Source organism: Branchiostoma floridae, chromosome 3, assembly GCF_000003815.2.
Source record: "Branchiostoma floridae strain S238N-H82 chromosome 3, Bfl_VNyyK, whole genome shotgun sequence".
Lineage (NCBI taxonomy): Eukaryota > Metazoa > Chordata > Leptocardii > Amphioxiformes > Branchiostomatidae > Branchiostoma > Branchiostoma floridae.
In genome coordinates, this window is record NC_049981.1 from 21,983,121 (window position 1) to 22,005,856 (window position 22,736).

General features: G+C 40.1%; 1 protein-coding gene across 2 annotated transcripts in view; it reads left to right on the plus strand.

The window, feature by feature from the left end:
- The first annotated feature begins 7,262 nt into the window (after window positions 1-7,262).
- LOC118411237 (cadherin-23-like) overlaps window positions 7,263-22,736 on the plus strand; it is a 32,849-nt gene continuing 17,375 nt past the window's right edge. For both annotated transcript variants that reach the window (XM_035813383.1, XM_035813384.1), the window contains exons 1-16: window positions 7,263-7,764; window positions 14,357-14,434; window positions 14,854-14,928; window positions 15,472-15,614; window positions 15,982-16,035; window positions 16,350-16,439; window positions 16,682-16,768; window positions 17,127-17,237; window positions 17,543-17,686; window positions 18,009-18,087; window positions 18,506-18,615; window positions 19,242-19,442; window positions 20,820-20,975; window positions 21,391-21,555; window positions 21,687-21,754; window positions 22,203-22,446. In XM_035813383.1, the coding sequence (XP_035669276.1) occupies window positions 14,380-14,434; window positions 14,854-14,928; window positions 15,472-15,614; window positions 15,982-16,035; window positions 16,350-16,439; window positions 16,682-16,768; window positions 17,127-17,237; window positions 17,543-17,686; window positions 18,009-18,087; window positions 18,506-18,615; window positions 19,242-19,442; window positions 20,820-20,975; window positions 21,391-21,555; window positions 21,687-21,754; window positions 22,203-22,446 (1,782 nt within the window). In that variant the 5' untranslated portion in view covers window positions 7,263-7,764; window positions 14,357-14,379. The remainder of the gene's footprint in view (window positions 7,765-14,356; window positions 14,435-14,853; window positions 14,929-15,471; window positions 15,615-15,981; window positions 16,036-16,349; window positions 16,440-16,681; window positions 16,769-17,126; window positions 17,238-17,542; window positions 17,687-18,008; window positions 18,088-18,505; window positions 18,616-19,241; window positions 19,443-20,819; window positions 20,976-21,390; window positions 21,556-21,686; window positions 21,755-22,202; window positions 22,447-22,736) is intronic.

Genomic DNA, 22,736 nt, shown 5'->3' on the forward strand with positions numbered 1-22,736 from the left:
GTTGGGTTCGGAAACTGGGTTCGAATCCTACATGGGAGCCAGGAGACTGTACTACTACCCGCCTCTTGTGTCTCACTACTTCTGGATCCTTCTGGGCTAGGACACATTAACAACACGCTCTATTTGCAATGCTTTTCCTTGACCCGCGGATAACTCAATAGCCGATTTATATACACATGGACGGCGATGAAAGGAGATGATCTAGATTTGTAGAACTTGAGATAAACTTTGTTCTTCAGTAAGAGGGGGCCTGGTTGTAGGCTCCAACCCACCTCTTTTGTTTCACTATTTTTGTGTGAGGACACATCAACAAGACGTTCTGTTTGCAATACTTTTCCTTGACCCGTGGATAACACAAGCCGATTGATATACACATGGACGGCGACGAAAGGAGATGATCTGGATTTGTCGAACTAGATAAACTTTGTTGTACAATAAGACGGGGTCTGGTTGTCACTCACATAGTGAGGAGGCTACAGTGGGTATTTCACTGGGAGAAGCCTGTTAGCCTGGTATCCAACCGTATTATAGCTCCCGAGTCTCTTATGTCCTCTCCGCAAATACTTATTATTATGCTTTAAGTCCTATAATACGGTTGGATACCAGACAGGAGGCTAGAAGCCTGTCAGTTTCTGTTTGCGAAAAACATTCGCAAACAGGCGCCAATTGGTCCCAAGTTGTCGCCTTAAATTGTGATTTTCTTACGATAAAGAAAAAATCCATATGAAGCTAAATAGACGCCAGTAGGCTCCAACTGAAATTCTCAGTTGACAAAAGGGGCACCAAAATATGCCACTTACTGTAAATGTTTTTAAGTTCGCGGGGATTTAATTTCGCGGTAGCGGGAAAAAGGACTTTTCGCGGTGGATTTAAGTTCGCGGTAACACCATAGACTGCAATCTAATATCATAGTAGAAAAATGTTCGCGGTGGTTTTAGATTCGCGGTGAAGTGGTCACCGCGAAAACCGCGAACATTAATCCACCGCGAACATTTCTGCATTTACAGTATTCTGTATAAAAAGTAATATGTCCGTCTCAACTTCTTAGTTTGAACTTTCGTTAATTCATAGGATGCCAAAATCTGTATGCAGACCGTTTTTCATTGCGGTCACGAAGTAACACGTAAGTAGCAAAAAAACGATACAAATTACATTGTTGAAGTTCTAATTGTTCTAGAAAATATATTGAATATGTACGTGGTACAAAAGGCATGAGTTCTATCACTGCAAATCTCTGATGTATTTCAATCATTGTACATTTTTTTATTCAATTATCGGCCTTCCACAAGTCAAAGCGGCTGTGGCAAAATTTCCTCGGGGATGTTAAATAGCCCTTCCTACCTTCCCTGTGTGGGCCCTGGCAGCATTCTTCACTTCAGACTATCTGTTATATAAACAGTCACTTACCTCTTGACAGTTATCTGTAAGATATCTCCACAATCCCTCGTGGGTCCGTCTGGAGCTTCTGCAGCGCTAACTTGACAAGGCAACACACTTTCCCACCTGCCGACAACGTTTGAATACTCTAAGGTATTTTGGTGTTGATGTGTGGATAGTTTTAGAGTTACCAGACCTAGCCTATGGATCTGTATGTAATTTTCCTTTGTGCAACCGTTGTTACAACACACTCTTAAACTTATACATTAATCAAACTGTTACAAACTCTTCTTGAGCCGTGAATTACCCATACGATGATCAGCGGTGTTTTCATGGCTTTCAAAAAAAAAATAAGTGCTTCTTTCTGCAGCATGCCCAAAGGCAGTTACTCAAGCAACTGGATATGATTTTGGAAACGGTCAGACGTTTCGGATACAAAATCATATCCAGTTGCTTGAGTAACTGCTTTTTGGCATATCTTATTACCTGGATGTCTAATCTTCATCGACGTAAGTGATTCTTTTCTTTTCTTTTCAAGAGTCGGGAGCTTTGCACATCGCTAGCATGGTGGCCCAGAAACCGAAATGGGTAGCGACGGATGCATTTAACTAGCTAGTGACAGGAACCAGTCGGAGATAAGATACAGGCTGTGGTCTTTAGGGCAATAGGTGTGTTACGGGGGCAAGCCAGAAGCTTAGCATCGCGAACTGTTTGTTTAGAAGATCAGAGTTCATTCAGTTAACTGATCTTTGGTGCTTGTTGGGCCAAAGTTGAATAAAGCCAGATTACTTTCAACGATTTGTAAAGCAGCCAAATCTGAGAGATGTTGAAGGGAAACCCTTTTTTGCGTTAAGAAATGAAAGGCGTTTTCACAGCGATTCCCAGCATTAGACGCTTCCAATGGGTTTTGGATAATCTCCAAGCAGATGTAAGGATGTTAGTAGGTGCGAAGAGTGAACGGTACACTACTGGGAAATGTAATGACGCTGAGTTGGACATTTGCTTGCACATGTCTTCTATGCCATCTATACATGTTTCATTGTTTGCAAAATGATGTAACTCACAATTTATTGTAATATATTCTTGATGCGTTTAGACGAACTCGGTCAAGCGTATTGGATACTTTGCTCCCAAAGTCGTCAACAAAACAAAGCAAAACAAAGCAAAACCAAATATGAGATCACGGAGAGTAAGCAGGCTTGAAACACGGGTTTAGTTCCCCCTGCCATCTTGTTATTTTGGCAGAACCTTGTTGACGTTTCCCTTCGCTTACTTTTTATCCCAGGAAAACCCAAAGGCATTTTGTTTCGTGACCCAAATCGTGGCCCGACCTTTTCTGTTCTGTATCAGTGGTCCACTGGGACAACCTTATGATCCATGGACTGTCTAGGTGCACGGTATGTGTCTGGCAGTCACAGAAAAGCGGGTATACACCCGGGATATCTCTGATGGCCGAGCCTGTTTGCGAGAAAATATTGCGACAACTTTGCGAATTTGCAATAACGTTTCCTTGTTGTCACACGCGCGACGAACCGCCACTGCGAGTGATTCGCTGAATGGTGATTATATCCAGATTCGGGCATTTTGCGCACAATGTGTAATATGTTTAGAGCACACTGTACTTGAGAAGGTTCGTGTATGAAATTGTCACAAATGTCTAATATCCCGGCAGATCTTAACGGTGGCATAAAATAGTATCATAAACCTGGCCAAGGCGTTTATCCGGCCTAGGAGTGTCGCCTGCCAACCAGTACGGATCTGCGTCGAGAACAAATGTCTGTCACGTCTAGTCTCAAAGCAGATGTACGGTACCATAAGATAGTATCAAAGCTGGCCAAGGGGTATTGTCGGCCAAAGGGAGTCAAACAGGCACCTCCGGTCGCGAACACACTCCTAGGCCGGCTTCACGCCTCTGTCAGCTTTTGATACTATCTTATGCTACCGTAGAATCTGCTTGGAGATTATGTCGCGCCCCGCCATGAGCGTGAGAACCATCTGTCCGCCGAGAATTCTTCCGCGGGAAATCTTGTTGGCAAAATATACAATATGCATGAAGTAATGATCGCCGGGGGACAGTATGGTATCAGGCGTGATGACCTTGCCCGTAAGCGGCTTGTGACAATGGCAATTTCTCTCAGCGGCGTGGCGTAACTGGAAGAGCGTTCGGCTCGGAATCTAAAGGTCCTGACTTCGATCCCCGACGTCGTGCCATTGGGAAAGGCACCATACACGACCTTCCTCACTTCACCCAGGTGTAAGAATGGGTACCTGACTTCGGTCGGGGAGGTAAAAGACTACCTTTACCTTCTGTCTGTACCGTGTATGTGGCACTGTTAATATAAGTTACAAAACTTGGGTGCAGTGCCACATTGTCCTCGTCTGTCCAAAAGCAAATAGAAAAAAAATCTCTCTGCTATTAGCATAAAGTCACTGATTTTGTGATCCAGCTAAAAATCTATCAAAACAGACCTATAGTTAGCAGACCCGTTAGAATTACCCCTAAGGCTAGGGCGATCAATAAGGCTAACGTCACATTTTCCAACCGGGGCCCGGCCGGGCTGCTTGTGGAAATACTAAAAATAGAAATGTACGAAAACATACACAAATAATGCCCACGGCTACTCTCTTGACGTCTTGTGTACTTTTGTGTCTTTTAGATCATACTTTTCGTTCCCGAAATCTGCCCGGCCGGGCCCCGGTTTGGAAATGTGACGTAGGCCTGAATAGAGAATGGTGACCAGGTTACACGATGCCAAGCGCACCTTAATTGTGTTCCACCGACAAATAGGATATCGGGTCCAAATGGGGGCGATAAAAACAACGTTAACATTCCAGACATTCCTGCGTAGGTTTGTCCGTATTCGCGATTTTTCCCTTATGAATATTCGCAAAAAAGTGTAACCAAACGGTTGGAAATAGCAATACATTATACCGGGCCCGGGTACATTGGTTGCACGATTGTCGCACGATGGCAAAATCAGTGCATTGCCGGAACAGTCGTGTATCTGTCGTACAAAACTCTTGTTACTGTCTTGTTACGAAAAGCAGTGTCTAGATTCTTGCCGACGATCAGTTCTGTCACAGCCTGCTTGAAGACATCAAAATCGTAGGCCCCGTTCACACCTGTGGGTATATTCAAGTCCGCTTTGACATTTTTTGGCTCAGGTAACGTCTGCTTGGAAGAACTTCCTCGCTTCAAGACGTTATGTTTTTGCTTCGACCCACCGCATTGGGTCCTAGGCCACTACTTCCTCGACGGCAAACTTTATCAAGGCCAAAAAATATCCATACGCAACTTGAATGTACGCTCGTGTAAAAGGTGCCGTCCGACGTGATATCGACGTTATGAGTGCTCGCACAGAGGCAGTATGGGTGAATTCAAATGGCTTAGGGTAGAACGGGCAAACTGAACACAACAGCCCCAACCCGGACATCCGCGAAACAAAAGCCTGGGATTGGTAACTCGATTCTTCCACCTTTGCAGTCGCGGGAGGTAAGAGTGCGCTTGATACGATCCGTATTGGGTTGCAATATTCGGATAATAGCAACAAAGAGGGGATAAAAAGGGAGGCGCACTGGCGATTAGAGGTGAGAAAGATTGTTCACGATCAGTCACCTGTTGAGCATTGTTTAGCACCTTTGAACAACAAAACATATTGCTCCTTTTAGAACTTTCACAACTTTCCAACGACATCTTTAGAAGTATTCTTGAAAAAAAAACATGATACTAAGCTTACTGTACAGCTGTAGGTGATCCTAAATGTATACCAAAAGCTTTGTAAAAGGCGATATTGAACGAAAACAATCAATGACGTGTAAAATATAACCAATCTCCCATATAATGCATATTCACGTCTAGATACTTTAACTACACGGAGAACGATAACATTTGAGACATTTTTTTCAAGTTGTTTTAAAGCAGTATATTTTACCCCAAGAGGTTATGTTAGGGGCAAGGAAACCGGGTCACTATATGTGTCGACCGTCGAAAATGCGTTATGATATCAAACTGTGAAAGAACAGGTGCATACAGCTGTGTTGTCGCCTGGGGAAATGACCTGGCGTTGTTACGAATTGAAGCAGAAATGGCATTGAAATCACAGAAATGGCATTAAAATCAATTTGTGCATAAAATACGTCCGATGCCAATCGTTATTTCATGCGCTGTATGATAGCACATGGCCAATACGGACTTTATGCAACTATATCTTGTAAAACGTTTCGTTTTCGGTATTCCTCGTCCGTTTTCGATATTCCTCGTCCGTTTGTTTTACCTAGCGTATATAGCACTTACAGTCATGAATTAAAGTGAATTAATTAGCCTCATTTGCAGATTTCTTAGGAGAGCTCTTATTCGCTATTTCCAACATCGGCTAGGGTTCTCTTATGCCGAAAGAGAGAGTTTTTGCGCGCCAAGAAAAACTGTCTCTCCTGACATCTAATAAGAACCTAGCCAATGATGAAAATCGCGAACCAGCGCTAACCTGCGAAGTTACTCTCAAAACAGAGGTTGGTGGGAAAAATCGTGAACCTTTCCTTTCATCCGTTTTTTTTTTTCGATCGGACTTCCCACCAAGAAGGCCGATCGAAAAAAAAACGGATGAAAGGAAGAGGTCACGATTTTCCCCCACCAACCTCTGCTTGGAGAGTATGCAAAGTAGGCTAATGGCAAATAGCTTCCTACTACGTCACGGTAGCGCATTGCCCCCGCCGTTATTTTTACAACCACAATTGGTGCCAGGCGCTATGGGGTACTCATGACTAATCAACGGCATCGTTTGAGAGAGAGAAGATAATGAGAATGGCTATGGCTTGAAAAACACTTGAAATGCACGTAGGGCTAGTCATAGAGAATATATAACGGTTAGGTTGTCACCGTGCACTTGTCAAGCCACCTTAGCAGCCGGCTTATTCAAGGAAAACTCCGCCCATGTGCATCAGGGTGTTTTGCGTCACGTATGTACTGTGGGTCAACCCAGCAACCAGTGTGCGGGTTGTTGGGGAGCAGATTGTGAACACCTCTGGGTGGGGTGGGCCTGACACTGCAAACCTCATTGCGCTTACAGGAAAAGTAACCATCTTTGCATGGTTTGATTTCAATACAGACAATTAAGATAAACACATAGAAAATCTCTAAAATCTCTAAACACAAAATGACACAACAAAGTATGAGAATGATTAATATTTATTTGTAAAATATCGCAGCCTATTGGCTGAATTGTGTGATACATTACAAGTATTTTACAAGCTCACTTAAAAAGACGAATAAGGTATGTACAACTCTATTAAATTTAAAGTTAATGGCAAATCCAATCATAGCAGTCAATCAATCAATAAATGAATCAATTAATCTAACGTTTTGTTGAACTTGGATGTGCAGTAATGTGACATCTAACGTTAGTATACTCATTGATAATTTTGCGCTAGTTGTTATGTGTATGTATATTGCCATTTGCAAACCCTTGGCTAATAATCAAGCTTGCACACGTTGCAAGTAAGCCAAGAAGTCGCTAAAGTTAATTTCTGTCAAAATAGATTTGTTATCAACCACAGTCTGGGCAAAGGGCGCCAACCTCACTGACCTTTGATACTTACGTAACTAACTCACCTGTCAAGCTCATATAACATTAAATTAAGTCACCTTTGCGAAATTAAGTCACCTTTGCGGAATTACACAAAAATACTGTGTTGGATCAAGGAGCTTTTATCTGATAAAAGCTCCTTGGTTGGATATAACTTTACACAACATTCGAGAAATATGGATACAGGAAAGCAGGAGATACCACTGGTATTAAGGGTTTGTTTTTTCGGACAGTATACACGCGCAGGTGTACCGAGTTGCCGACAGGTCTGTACTCCCCCGTGAATACGAGTGGGCTCGCCCGATAACTGCACCATTACTTCATTGTTTGAGCACGGGCGGGCTTGTTTGCAGTTCTATCGATGGGTGAAACGGGACCCGGCTGGGAATTTCGTGTAAGGTTCTCTCACTAAACCCTCCAGGGGGCAAGTAAGGTGTGTTTTTGACAGAATTCATCCAAGTGTGGCCTTGAAGAGGAAGAGGAAGAGGAACAAGGTTCAAGACAAAACTGTCGTCTGCAAAGAGAAACCCGTCACCGACCGACCGACCAGTGCCCACAACTCAAGGTGTGAGGGGTTCGATTCTCAGCGAACCGTCGGAAACTGAATTGCTTTTGAGTCACTAATTAGAGTTGGCGAAGCCACTCCTGGATTTGGAGAGTGCTCTGAGAGAACAGGAGACCTGGAAAACGTTGAGTAGGAGCCAAAAATACAGAGCTGAAAAACGAGGGGAGCATATAACGGTGCACCGTCATACCAACACCCCGGGGCGCTGTCTCCCTGTCCCGCACACCGCTGTAGGTACAGGTGAGTGACCATATCATGTACCAACGTTTCCGTGTGCTTTGTCGTTACGTAACGTGGTACAGTCCGATAACGATGAATATGCCCTTTTCCTCACACCCTATACTTGGTACTCGTTACAACCTATTAGTCAGGATTTTAGAGAGGATTGAAAACGTGGGTTGTCGTCGCGTGATAAAGGGAACCATTTATCCGGCTGAGGCATTTAGCTCAATCCTGCCGAACAAAAGCTCCCTGATGGCTTACTCAGCCGGGCCACAACATGGCGGACCTTCACAGCTGTGGGCCAACACTAGAACATTCCTGGGAGGGGCCAACAACTTTTCCTTCCCGTTTTTTCTTGCTTCCTACTACTAAAACCGTGGGTGAATCATAGCTCGGTTTAAAACGAATGTCAAGCCTGGAAACCCTCACGTGCCACCGTTAAGGCTAAACACACCTGTCGAACTGGCCACACCCTTAGCAGAAGCTAACGTATATATATAGAATATCACAAACAATAGGTACATATTTTTGCGCGTTGTGGAGGGGGGTGGTGGGTAGGAAAATATTCAGAAGTCTTAAACGAAAAAAGTAGTCGAATTGTTGCTGCTTAAGACTAGATTATCTTTGGATTGGGAACGTTCTGGGTCAGTGAAACCAGTAACAGGTTATTCAGTGCTTCCGCATGACCATAACTACTGAGACAACACAGCCCACTGTGTATTGTAAACAAATATGGACGCACACTAAAAATGCCTCCAAAAGTTACCACGAAGAACTATGGTTTTGAGACATTTATCATGTGCCTCTTTTATTTCTTCCTTGACTCAAAAAGCCTTTGATAAAGACAGTTTTTCTTTGTTGACCTCCAGTGCCACCTAAAGTTTGTACTTTAGATTGGATGCTATTTAGTTTATGGTCAGTGCGTGACCAAAAGAAATCTTCTGGTCTAGGTGACCAGTTGTTGACGTCCTTTAAGGGCCCTTAAATGGACACTTGAAATACCTGTAGAAACTCGGCAGGTGTGCAAGCTATCTTGAGGACGACTTTAATGAAGAATCTTTTGACATTTGCTGAGATCTAATTAAGGCATTCAAACTTCAAAGTCTCAATAGGCAGTTTACATGGTTGTGTTTAAAAAGTTTTTGTTCAAATGTGTTTTTTTTTGTTTCCTTGATTGCTTTATAACTATCAAATGATCTTTAAAAAGAAGTAATATTTCAAAGATGAATTTCAATACCCGTTTCAGAAAATTTTCCAAATGTGTAGTTTTGTTTCATTGTTTCTTTTAATGGCTTTATTTTTATCTAGTAAGAAAATAATATTTCATCTATTAGATGAATTATCATACCTGCATCCTGAATCGTGAGAATGTCTGGTAGTCTGTATTTCCACTGAGGTGATGATATAGGTAAGAAGTCTTAAAAAATTTGTGAATAACTTCTAATCAAAAGAAATCTTGAACAGCAAGTTTATTTTTTCTCTACTTCTGCAAGTGAACAGGGACAGGGATATAAGATGTTTATGAGTCAATAAGACAATGCCATACAAAACAAAGAAAAAAGAAAAATCCATATCCTGACACTTTGTAAATCAACAAACTACATGTATCAATAACTCTGTATTGAGGAGGTATTCTCACATGCAAATTTTGAAAGGAATTTGGTCGCATTCCTGTATTGTTTTACATAAAAAGGTGAGTTCAGAGAAATAAGTAGTATGCTTTAGTTCAACTTAATTCATTCTTATTTCATTTTTTTTCCAATTCTTCATTCACATCACATACCAACATTGCAGACATACTTGTTTACATGCAAAGAGATGGTAGCCTGAATGATGTTAATATTACAGACTATTTGAAAGTGTCCGAAATCACACCAAGCTTAACATTGCTAAAAAACAACATCAACAAAAGATGCTCTTCCTACTGAAATCATCAAATCAATCTGTCGTAGAAAATATGGGATGTTTCATTTCATGCTTTCAAAGAAGAAGTCAAACCCTGCAATAGCAAGTTAGGTTTAGAACCATATTCTGTATACCGTACACTCAATCACTTCATTTGCATGTTAGAATTTAGGTTATTCACATGTAACTAGCCCCATACAATAACTTCATGTCAGAATGTTAGTATTTGATTTTATTCTCTTGCAATAAGCCCCATGGGCATGACATTTGCAATAAAAAATTTCATTAACAATTGAAACACATGATATACATTGTTGCTTGGCTCAATCCTAAAAAATTGCCGAAGTACCACACCCGTCTGTTTAAACCGGATGAACAGTTGAAAATAACAAGGTTGCTCTCTGTGACCAGCAGTGACGTTCCACCATGTAGTTATACATCAACCACACCTGCTGTCAATAGCTCACACATCAATACAGTCTTTGATAACTTTGTTTTTGAACTACAACACGTCCTTGCATTCATCCGTTGACAAGGAAATGCATGCAGTTAGAGTTAGGCTTCAAAGGAAGAAGGCAATGTGAACAAAACTGTCTAACCGAAACAGCCTAAGTTTGTTAGAAGTGTATTTTAAAAAATCAAACGCTCACAACCAGGAACCTAGACTTGGTTACTAGTTGCCGCAAGTTTCTTTGAGCCTATCTTTTCTTTTTCAGGTGAGTGTAAACCTCAACACTTTAATTTTAGATTCCTTTACACCTACAGTGTGATTTGTATATGATTGGTAATTTTTGTATGACATAGTCTGTGTCATTTTGAACCAATGGAACTGTTTGGACATGTATATGGCCCCCTTCGATCAGTAAAAAATTGGTAAAATCCAAATTGTTAAAGATAAACAGTCCTATATATACAGTATACAAGAATGGCAGTCTCTTCCTCATAGGGCACATATACTGTAGGGCATATACTGTAGATATATCTGTAGACTGACTCAGGTTTGTTGCCAGAATGTTGTCATGTTATCGTGTTTGGACAAGTAGAATGGTAACATACGAGAAGACCTATACTTGCAAAAGCCAAAGAAAATGTCAAAAATACATGACTGTAAGTCTTTAGAAAATTTGCACATAGCAATTTTCTGTGGCCCAGTTGGTTGGACTGCTTTCATTACTCATTCCATGCATAAAATGCACTTTTGCACAGATGAGAAATTAATTCATGTTCATGCTCATTACACAGACGCCAGGTTTGATAAAAAGGCAGCGACTAAAAGCTTTTCCTAATCTATTTATGTCTACCCAAAATAGGTTTGTGTCCTGTATGTAATACAACCTTGCATGTAGCAAACTACATTTGCAGGGCTCGAAATACTTTTTCTGCATACCTGCACTGGTGCAGGTAACATTGAAAATTACCTGCACCAGACAAATTGTACCTGCACCACTCTGAGATTAGGAAGTATGAATCATACTAAATTTGTTATTGCTATTTTTTTCCTTTTATACTTAATAGGTGGTAACAGTCAATGCAGCTAATAAGAATCCCTATACGTCTAAATCAAAGGAAATTTATGTATAAAACCCAGTACATGGACCAGTGCAGGTTAGGTGCAGGTAGACACCAGAAATACCTGCACAGCTCCAATTTTCTCTGCACTAACCTGCATATGCAGGTGGTATTTGGAGCCCTGTGTATGAAGGCTTGGGCCCTAATGGGATGGGAACCTTCATTCATTCCTGGTAATCAACAGTAGAAAATCAATTATATGCCTGTCTGTCCTGACAATTTCCATACTTGGTTTAACAGCAGGGAGGAAGCTTTTTGTTTGGGGGAAATAATCTATTTAAAACCTTTGGGACCTACAAAATTTCAAGGATGGCTGGGTAGGAGAGAAGTATAGATGATGAAAGGAAAATATTCATACTCTGTGCATACAAAGGATTTCCTTTTTGTTTGTTTTGGAAACATACCACTGTTGAAAAAAGACTTTGTCATCACCAGAAAAATCCGGGCAAAATTCTGGTTGTTAATGTTATGCTTAAGCTACCTTAAAGTATGTGGAAAAAATGTGATTTTGAATGTCACTTTTCAACACATAAGTGTATGTTATGCTTCCTTAAGTTCGGGTTGAAGTGGCGACTATGAAAACCACAAACAAACAAAAACACTGCAAAACTTCAAGAATTACAGTATCTCACTGAATACATCCGGAATATCAAACACCTAAGATGGAGGATACACAAAGCAGTAAGACTGTTTTATGTTTACCAAACTTAAGCATGAAATAAGGCCGATTTTGAGTGGGTCTGGTTCCTTGGCAACTCACAAATTCTCTCCCACATTTCCTTCTCTGGGGATTTGACACCTGCTCCAGATAGCACCAGGAAGGCTAATTGTGACCTTTTGATAAATGAATGAAAGCTTGGCAAACTCAACTGATATAACAAAGTGCTGCGATGCAGATATGTCACACAAATGCCAACGGCGGTTGAAGTACCCGAAATGGATGACATTGTTATGCTTTGGTGCAACATGTTTTCTCAGTGACAGGTGTTTTTTCGACAAGGTTGGAATGCATGACAAAGTTGATTCTATGCAGAAAAGTAACAGAAAGAAAAACACAAAACATTGGAGACAACTACTACATGTACCAGAAAATCAATAGACATGTGCAAAGGGTGAAACAGCATTTTTTAAATGCAGATTTTATATAAAAACAACAAAAATAAAAGTACAAAAAATGCCCTTATTTCTTCTAAAAGACTTGTACATCTCTGCTTTTTCCTCTTATGCTTCATGTTCAAAATTAAAATAGACCCTAAGGCTTGTATTTCTTCTGTCTGTAACATCATTGTATTGTTGATTGATTTTTGATGTGTTGCTTGTGTACTTAGCTTGTCACTGCTCTGAACTTTGGCAGCATATCACCATCTAAGTTCCTGTGTTGGTCACTGATTTCCCCATGTGACTGCCAGGTATGGTGAAAGGTCAGATATGACTTGCTGATAAAAGCCCTATTTGTGAACAAGTTTAAACTTCTGGTCCCAGAGCTTTTTTTCTAAATCAATTCCTGACCTGCCATTTGGATAGTTTCCCATGTATTTTCGAAGTTCCTTCTGATAATCAATAAAAGTTAGAGCTTTCTAGTAACAGGTACAGCATATTGCAACAGTTTGCTGCTTCAGGAAAGTATTGTCTTGCTTTGAGTTGTATAGAAATTGGGCTACATCAAAGCTTTTGATTTCATGGTATTATTTTAACGTATGAGTTGAACTTACCAGTTTTGTAGACATTTTCAGACTTTCCCCCAGAAATTATTTACCAAATAATCTACCATGTATCTTTTGTGGACAAGAATGTTCTTTTGAACTGTTCTGCTATGGCAATGACTACATATTGTCCATTTGGCACAATGTTCACATGCTTTGTTTTCCATAAACACTTGGAGAGGAGTCCTGGTTTTGCCATAGCAATGTTAGTAAATTGTTGCAACACTTAGCCCTCAAACTGTTGTATAAAACAGTCGCAGGCACTCTTTCCTTCTGTAAGCTTGCTCCCCAAGAGCCCCTGTTGCTGAGAGATCTCTGTCAAACAATTTCTCATGTTTCTGACAAGTGTTGATGGTGAACATTATCTTTGGGTTAGATACCCCAGATGGCAGCATACAGTAGCTGGCAGTTTGTGCTTCCTATCTATCTATCTATCTGTTTGATTAGGCCTAGGAAAAAAAATAGTATGTTTCCTATTTCAGTCCAGGAAGAAATTGGTCGTAAGGTAGGGATTATCTTTCTTTCGATTTTCTTTAGGCTGGCCAAAACTCTAAGTGATAGATAGTACAATAGAGTCAAACAAAGTAAACTGAAATGCATGAGGACACTTGTCTTTCAATGTCAAACTTTAATTTTGTGCATAATGGATACATCTATCCTTCCTTAGATACATGTAGGACAAGCAGTGTTTTTACTTCAATAGGAAGCAGGCTGAATAGAAATACTAACTGGAAACTAGTCTAGGGTTGACAGGTTCTTCTAGGGTAGGTAGGGAAACAGGAAATGCAACTGTTACATTTTTTCCTAGGCCTATTATACATTAGACTGTGACGAAGTCCCAGATCTATTAATACATTAAAAAAAGTATATAGTTTAGATATAGAATGGGCATTATGCATATTTTTTCTCAGTTAAAAAAACCTTTAGAATGATAAGGCTGCAACTTATTGATTTTTAAAATGTCAACTGGTCACAGTTCAATGCTATTGTATGCCCTGACCAAACATATTTGTTTGGTTTTGTTCAGCTTAGTTTCTGTGGCGTTATTAAAACCTGTTGTTTGCGGTACACTCACGTGAGCTTAATATGCAGATTGTGCCATATGGTGTCATACAAAGAAGGAAACTTGATATTGTACATAACATATATTAGGAACAGCTTGTAATTTGTGCCTTTTAATAGTATTTTCCATATTAGCTAGGCCACGCCGATTTAATTTGTTGGTTCTCCTATTAAAAATCAAAAACTGTAAAAACAAAATGAAAAGTCTTTCTCCCAATGGCTTCATCATATGAGTATTTGGATAATGTAACTAGGCATATTTGCTGTTTTGACCATGCACAAATTTTCTTCAAAAGATTTAATGTGTACTGTTATGTGCTACTTGAGATGTTACGTCTACTTTGATTGAATTCTTAACTTTTATGTTTCAGATCGCTAGCAAACACACAGCACCATGTTGTGGAGACAAGCAGTTGTGCTGGGCATGGTCTGCATTATTCTTAGAACAGGTGAGTTACAATCAGTTGCTTGAGTATCTGCTTTTTGGTGTATCTTGTTACGAGGATGTCTAACCTTCATCGATGTATAATCACATCCCTTGGCTGTCCTTAAGGTTGATACTCTTTTACGGGTGCTCTTTAAATCATTATCTTTTCTGTTGTGGAATTTTACCTTTTAATTAATTGAACCTTAGAAGGTTTATCTAGGTTTAATTAGAAAGTTCATGTCCGGTCACAATCCGGGGCTAAGTGCAAGTACAAAAGGACATAGTAGAAACAATAAGGGGTATAACGTTACAAGTGTCAATGGGCAGTGACTAACATTAAGTGTATTGTAAAAAGAGACTGTAAAAAATACTGGTTTTGGCTATAACTAGACGGGTTTAGTTTGACTTCTTTTTTAATTCACAATGGCTGTCTCTTTTCAGGTGCACAGGCCAACCAGCCCCCAATCTTCACACAAGGCATGGACTATCAGCAGATTCCTGAAGACACAGCAGTTGGTAAGTACAACAACATAAGAACTTGTAGCATGTATGTCAGATAAATATATCAATTTCAATGTCTTGATGAAACGTCCAACCCCTGAAAGACAGGGAACAACGGACACAAAACCGTATAGTGAGTGAGTGAGTGAATGATGACTGACAAGTTTGTAAGACCAGTTTTTGATATATAACTTATTACAATTTTTTTTGCTCTTCCATCTGGGTCTCACCTGGATTTTAGTGCAGGGAAGCCACGTGGCAAGTGGAGTAGGTGTGAGCATTATAACATTTTCCTCACTCTCGGAAACACTATTTTGAAGGCCAAATTGAATGGAATAAAGCCAATTTTAAAACTTTCTTGCAAAGCAACACTATTTTGAAGGCCAAATTGAATGGAATAAAGCCAATTTTAAAACTTTCTTGCAAAGCAACATAAAAACCCCAATGCTGGTTGAAACACAGCATATTACTAAGGGAACCCTCCTCTATGGAAATTACAAAGGATTTAGTGAGCCCAACGATATATGAAATACTGAAAATGAATACCTTCCATGACAGGATCTACCGTGTACACCTTGAGTGCGACAGACGCAGATGGTGATACTCTGACGTATGGAGTCTCAGGACAAGTCTCCAATAACCTGTTTATAGTTGATCCAAGTTCTGGGGTCGTTACTTTGAAAACACCATTGGACAGAGAGGTAAGATTAAGACACTTTTCTAGTTAGGTCTAGCTGTGATGTTCTTACGTTGATGTCTTAAGCTTGTTTAAGGCATTGTTGCTGCATTTAAACCATTGTTTTGTACTCATGAATCCCATTTTGATTAAATGTGACCTGCTTTTAAGACAAAAAAATACCAGACCTTAGCCAAGAAATTTATCAAATCATCAAAATGCTGTCTTCATTTCAGCAATGATCCTATGTGTGAATTCTAGTATTACCAAGAAGGACTTGATTATTCTGTGGAATAAGTTTCAGTCTGCTTAAAAACAACTTTAAGTAGGTAATAGTACAAAATTGCAACAATGCCATTTGATTCCTAACACCAAGTTGAACTGTGTTTCAGCTCACTGATGAATACCAGATCACTGTAACAGTTTCAGATGGGACAAATCCACAGGTAGGCATATTTTAGACATCATGTTGAGCTTTTACTGCATAATGCATGATACCTGTAAATGTGGAGAACTTTGAAAATGAAATACCTGTTCAAGGTCCTCTGTCATAACTATAGACTAAGTATAATTTTACTCTTAGATATGTACTCTGTGCCAGCTGCTATGATACTGCAAACATGCTTAGTTCTTGATTGGATAGGATCATATAGGAAAAGAGTTGTTCTACTTGTATTTTGCAATTTGATAAACATACTGACTGTTATGAAAGTGTTGTTACTATTATCAATTGATGACTAGAAATGCTTCACTTTCCAAGGTCGTACAAACCCCAACCATCTTCATAACTGATGCCAATGACAACAGCCCAGTGTTCCAGGGTATTCCCTATGAAGTGTCTGTCAATGAGGTGAGTTAAAGTGCTGTGTGTCAATATTTGGAGCTCTTGAGTTCATTCAGCTCAGTAGATTCACAATTAATTAAATGTTTGTAATAAATGGTCATTTTGTCATCAGATATTGGTAACTGTAATGTCTATCTAAGAACATCTCTTTTGAATCAAATCAGGTAGTCTTTTTCAGACGTGAGTTTCTTATTTGGCAATTTGGATGGGAATGTAATTAATTAGGTTCTTGTCCTTTTGTTTGTCAGAGTGACGTTTCACAAACCAGCATATTCAGGGTGACGGCAACTGATGCAGACCAAGGGATTGGTGGAACTGTGTCATACTTTCTAGAGGTAAGTTACTGGTAGTATAATACTTTTAGTTCCCTTTTAGATTTAGAGAAAGAGAGAGAAATGTTTTTTGGATTAAAACAACTTTTTCATCACAGATGGCTCACTTTCGGTTTCTTGCAGCAGGCAAAAAAAAAGGTTTAAAAAGATGCTAACATATCAAAATATGACATGGTCATCATAATTGATAATTAATTAACATATTTGACTAGTAAATAAAAACATGTTATGACTTTAATGACAGATATAGGATAGCCACACAAATTACTCGTCTACGTTAGATGGATTTTTCATGACGTAAAACATAGTTGAGCTATTGAAACGGTCATTTCAAATTTGTAATTTGTTCCTTCCATACCAGGCTGGAGATGAATCAAAGTTTGAGGTTGACAGACCGACTGGAGTTGTGAACTTAAAGGAGGAGCTGGACTATGAAGAATCATCTGTTTATCAACTTCGAATCAGAGCTCAGGTAAGAGTTGTTCGCCATACCATCTTTTCAATACATTTTAATTTACTTTGGATACATGGCGTTGCTTTTGTTAACTGCCATTCAATCTGCTCATGTCTAACCCAAGTGCCCGTCAACTTTTAGCCTTCTACTGGTATTAAATCAACTTAAGTATACTAGCCCCAATCATATATAAACTTAAGGTAAATGTTACTTCTCATTGAAGAGCCTGTGGCCAGATCTGTAGCTTCCAACTTGCAGTTTTGTATGGGCATGAACGTCTGAATAAGCAATATATAAATAATCATATATTTCTTCTTGTTCAGGACGGAGGAGGCAGCTACCAGGGAACCCAGGTTTTCCAGAGCAGCACCACTGTACTGATAGTGAATGTTGTTGATCAAGATGATCAGCCTCCTCTGTTTCTCGGGCAGCCCTTCTCAACACAAGTGAACGAAGACACTCCACTGGTGAGATGTTTGTTCACTTATAAGCATATTTACCCAGGAGCTGAAGCAGTAATTCAAAGAGTTGAAAGTTCACTAAGTTCAAACAGTAATCTTCCAGTTTCAGCTGAAATGTTCTTAATCTTTAAAATATAAAGGGAACTTGGCATTGACTTCAACACCTCCTTATTTTGGATGTTTATTGCTTAGTTATATTTGGGGACCTAATATTCTTGGATGAGTACATGTTTAATTATTCACAGTACTTATACCTTTGGGAGCTTAATGACCTTCCTCGATAACAGCTGTCAACTTCAAGTTTAAAGTCCACTCCTGTTTCCCCTAGGGTACATCCATTATAACCATCAATGCTCGAGATGGGGACTACGGCATCGATAATCCAATCGTTTATTCCACAGAAGGGGGTAAGTTTGATGATCTTTCTTGTCAAAGCTCCTATTTTCTAGCATGTAGGTGTTGTACACAGGATCCTGCTCTGTATATTGCCATTTCATGATGGAGTTGATGCTTTAAACTTGAAAAAAGCACTGTAGTTTTTTGGAGCACATACATGTATGGTGCACACAAGGATAGACATCAAATCATGGAAATACAGTGTGAGAGGCATTTCAATCAAGGCTTGCAAACTAGTTCCTACAAATCATTTATCAATTTACAGTTGTACCTTCCATATGGGATATAGGTTTGATTTGCAATAATTGTCTGTTTACTAAGATCATGACAGTCTAGAACACTCCAGTAAGGTGTAGTTTGCTTGACTGACTAGTGCTTCTACATTTGTATTTCAAACAAACCTTTATGCTGTTTCATCTTCCACTCCAGATGATGGCACCTTCTCCATTGACTCCATCACTGGAGTGATCAGTCTTGCTAGGACCCTGGACAGGGAAAGCAAGACAGATGAAGGAGGGGTCTATAGCTTTGATGTGCAGGTAAGGAACATTCTTCAGGGTAAAGGACTTGCTCATTCAAACTCCCAATCTGAAGTCTTAGTGTCTAAATGGATGTTTTCGTTCGTTTGAGACTCCTGACCTGGTTGGCATTCTTTGAAAAATAGAATAGACTAGACTATTAGGCATTCTAGGATTCAAATTCAGATCTATTCTCAGCATATCATTTCTTTATGTGTTACTTGGCCATGATAAAGTTCAATGTAGATGTTCCAAACCCGGTGATAACTTGAGTGAAGGCTACCATAGGATTATTTGAACACCTTGGAGTGTGCCGAGTGCAACACTGTCAAAAATTCAAGTACTGGATTCAGCCGCTGGAATTGCAATTTTTTGTTGAGGACAACAGATTTTGTGGTCCATTTTGCATTTGAAACATGTGTCTCTCAGGTGGGTATGGCATGAATAAAATACAAGACAGTCGGTCCCAGCCCTCCTTCGGCCAATCGGACCAGAATGCAACATGTTGTATTCTATATTTTCTAAATGTTCAAATAGTTAGGCCAGCATAACATACATTACCTAAGCATGATGTGCCATACTACATCAATCATCAACCTGTATGATAATTTTATATGCATTGAGTGACACCCTAAACTTCTCTCTAGGCCAGAGAAAACAGCATTGAAGCCCGGACAACAAACACGAGTGTGCGCATCACCGTAGTAGATGTGAACGACCAGATCCCAACGTTCTACAACGGCACCGGAAACTCTCCCCAGAACTACTTCACTGCCACCATTCCCGAGGGCACGTCTGCAGGAATTCCCCTGGGGGGTCTGGACATGAGGGTGGAGGATAACGATGAGGTAGGAAACTGGACGTTTGACTCTGCAGAAGATGGTTTCTATCAAACACTGTTAACTAGGTTTTTGAACATTCATCACTAACAAGTGACCAGTGTTCAAGCCAGTCTGAATTTTTTCCCGTCCCCTTGACTTTGAATTTGGAAATCCTGTCAAGTGTCGAAGGTGCAGTGATCCTAGAGATGTCTGGGGGCATGCTCCCCAGGAAAATTCTGAAATCAAGACCTTCTGAAATGCTATTTCCGGCATTTTGAGGGGCAAATTTTGCTGGTATAAACTTTGCTTGGTTCAATTGCATCTGTTTTGGTATCTTTACATGCCGATTTGTGTCCATCATAGAGGATTGAATGGGCAAAATTTGTGTCCGTCCCCAGCAGCAAAATTCCGTCAAAAGATGGAAGGACAGATGTTGGCTAGAACCCTGCAAGTGACCCTGACATTAATCCATTTTATGAAGCATCTGAGATAGTCCTCAGCTGCAAGTGCATTAGAGTATGTAATCAGATACGCTGGACAAAAGTCACCTGTGCCACTCATTAACTGTCATTGCTTTAAAGTCGTCCATTGACACATGGAGTATTGACACATGGAGTATGTTATAGACTTATCAAGCAGTACATGTCGGTGGATGTTAACTTTCAGCACCAAGGACAGGATGCACTGAAAGGAAAACTAGCAATTTCAAAAACAGGGTTGTGTCCGTTAGAAGACTGGTCTGATGACTGGCATTGGCTTAAAAACTGGGATGTGAAAGAGTTTTGTACATGAAGAACATTTACCATCATACCACTGGTTTACATCAGGCACCTCAGGCTCCTTTAATACAAAGACTATGCTGTTCACCCAATCCTTTACTCACTTGGTCCTCAGGAACACTGTCTATTATATCTGTAAAGATTCATTAGATCTGTTGCAGCTGTAGTTGAGGAAAAAATTGCCTTTGATGAATATCAATATAATGATGACTGTACTTGATTTGTACATTCTAACAAGACAAAAATACCACAGACTCAACTTTCAGCACCAAGGACAGGGTGCCTGTTGGTGATTTTACCCATTGTGCTGCAGGAATAGTATCTGTTAATCCAGTATAGTGTTTCGCCTAGCTTGCTCTGGACATCTAGAATAATTCTGACACAATTAACAATATAAAAATGGTATTCAATGCTTCTATTGATTTGATGCCAAATGCTGGATCCAGCCCATGTTTTTGGAGTATGTATTCTTGGATGGCACCTGCTGATGAGAAGCATGTAGCCACTTCTCATTTGTTTCCTATACCAGATATCCTCATGACCAATTAGACATAGTGGATCATCACATAGATGATGTGTTGTGAATCTAGAGTAGAAATAACATTTTTGTCTTGTTTTCTTTCAGGGTGACAATGGCCGGTTTACCCTGACACTTGACGAAGAAGGCAGCAGGTATTTTGAGGTGGTGCCGAGCACAGTTTATGGGCAGGCAGCAGTGAACATCCGGGTCAAGAACTCCAGACTTTTGGACTATGAGACACTGCAATCTGTGCAGTTCAAAGTAAGTCTTACTTCCTAATATTTTAATGTGCACTTTAGGTTATTTCTCAATCATTTCTTCAAGTGTTATGCCAAAAAGCAGCTACTCAAGCAACTGGATATGATTTTGGAATTGGCCAGACATTTCACATAGCAACCACTACATTTTGTCAGGGACGGCTAACCTTCAGCAACGTATCTTGAAGTGTTAGTTCTGAGTCTGGTTCTCTGAGTAGGACCATTCATACTTGAATAATAGATAGCATAAATATATTCATTGACGAAGTGAAGTTGCTGCCACTACCTAAGATGACTCATAGTAAATAGACTTCAGAAAGCATTGTTTGTACTTATTTAAGTATAGATTGACATGTTTCATTGCACTACGCCCATTTTTTTTATTGATGTAATGCAGTGCCCACCTGTTGTACTTTCAGGTGATTGCTAGGGAAGACCTAGCAGCTGAGCATTACAACAGCACTGCCACAGTTCTGGTGACATTGGAGGACACCAACGACAACTCTCCTGTGTTTAACCAGTCTAAGTACGACCTGTCTGTAGCTGAGAACTCTCCAGACGGGACTGTTGTGGGAACAATCACGGTAAACCTAAAACTGTTTTGTTCATTCATTCAGTATTACCGAATTGGTTCAAAGATTTTACACCTGAATTTTGATTCTGAGATGAGCTAGATGACTTGAAAATTTGGTTATGCTTTTTTTTCTCAATACAGGCAACTGATCTGGACTCTGGAGAATTTGCAGAAATTGCATACAGTCTGCAAGGCAGTGGAAGTGAAAAGTGAGTTGATTTGCTCATTTCACTTGAAGAGCATAGCAACCTGTAGTTCAATTGGTAGCAGTTGAGGTCCTAGGTCCAGTTAGTCAGTTCAAATCTTGGGTAGGGCAATTTGGTTGGGGTTGTACTCTTCTTTTGAAAGGGATGTAATATGGGCGTCCAGTGTTTGAGGAGCTACCTAAAGTACTCTAAAGGTAAAGGGCTAGAAAACACTCCTTGTAAATATATACCCTGCTTCTAAAAGTAAAACAGCAAGGAAACGTGCTGCCCTATGTGCCACTATGCACTACATGATGAACCACAGCAACAACAACATTGAAAAACTGTACTGTTTAGAGCCTCTCAACTCCTTAAAAGACATGATAGCTTTGTGTGAATGTCACTCCACAACTTGAGCTTGCTGTGGGGTTTTGAATTTAGTTCACAGAATACAATACATATTTTTCTTCAGGTTTGCTGTCAACAATCTAACAGGAGTGATAACAGTTGCCAAGGGCGATGAGTTGGACAGAGAGACCATCCCATTCTACTTCCTCACCTTGCTAGCAGAGGACGGAGGGGGCCGTGCCTCCAACGTGCAACTTCAAATCACCCTATTGGATGTCAATGATGAAGCACCTACTTTCCAGCGGTCGTCCAACAAAGTCTATATCCAGGAGGATGCTGCCGCATTTGACGAGCCCTTGCAAGTTCTGGTACGTGGACGGTACCTTTGGTCTTACTGTCAGCACTCTGACAGCCAAGGATACATAAGAAGACATAAAGAAACTTGCAGTCAGAAAAAAAAGACTACAAGGGTTCCTTAGCTATGCCAATACTAGGACCTAATAGAAATGAAAATGAAGTTATCAATGTCTTTTTTTTGCCTGTTTGTTCAATGCAAGGCCATTTGACGACTATTGGGCAATGAAATAAGTTGATATATGGTGAAAATTATTATGCAGGAGATAGCAGTGAACACTGCTTTTGAAGGCTTTAAGATTGT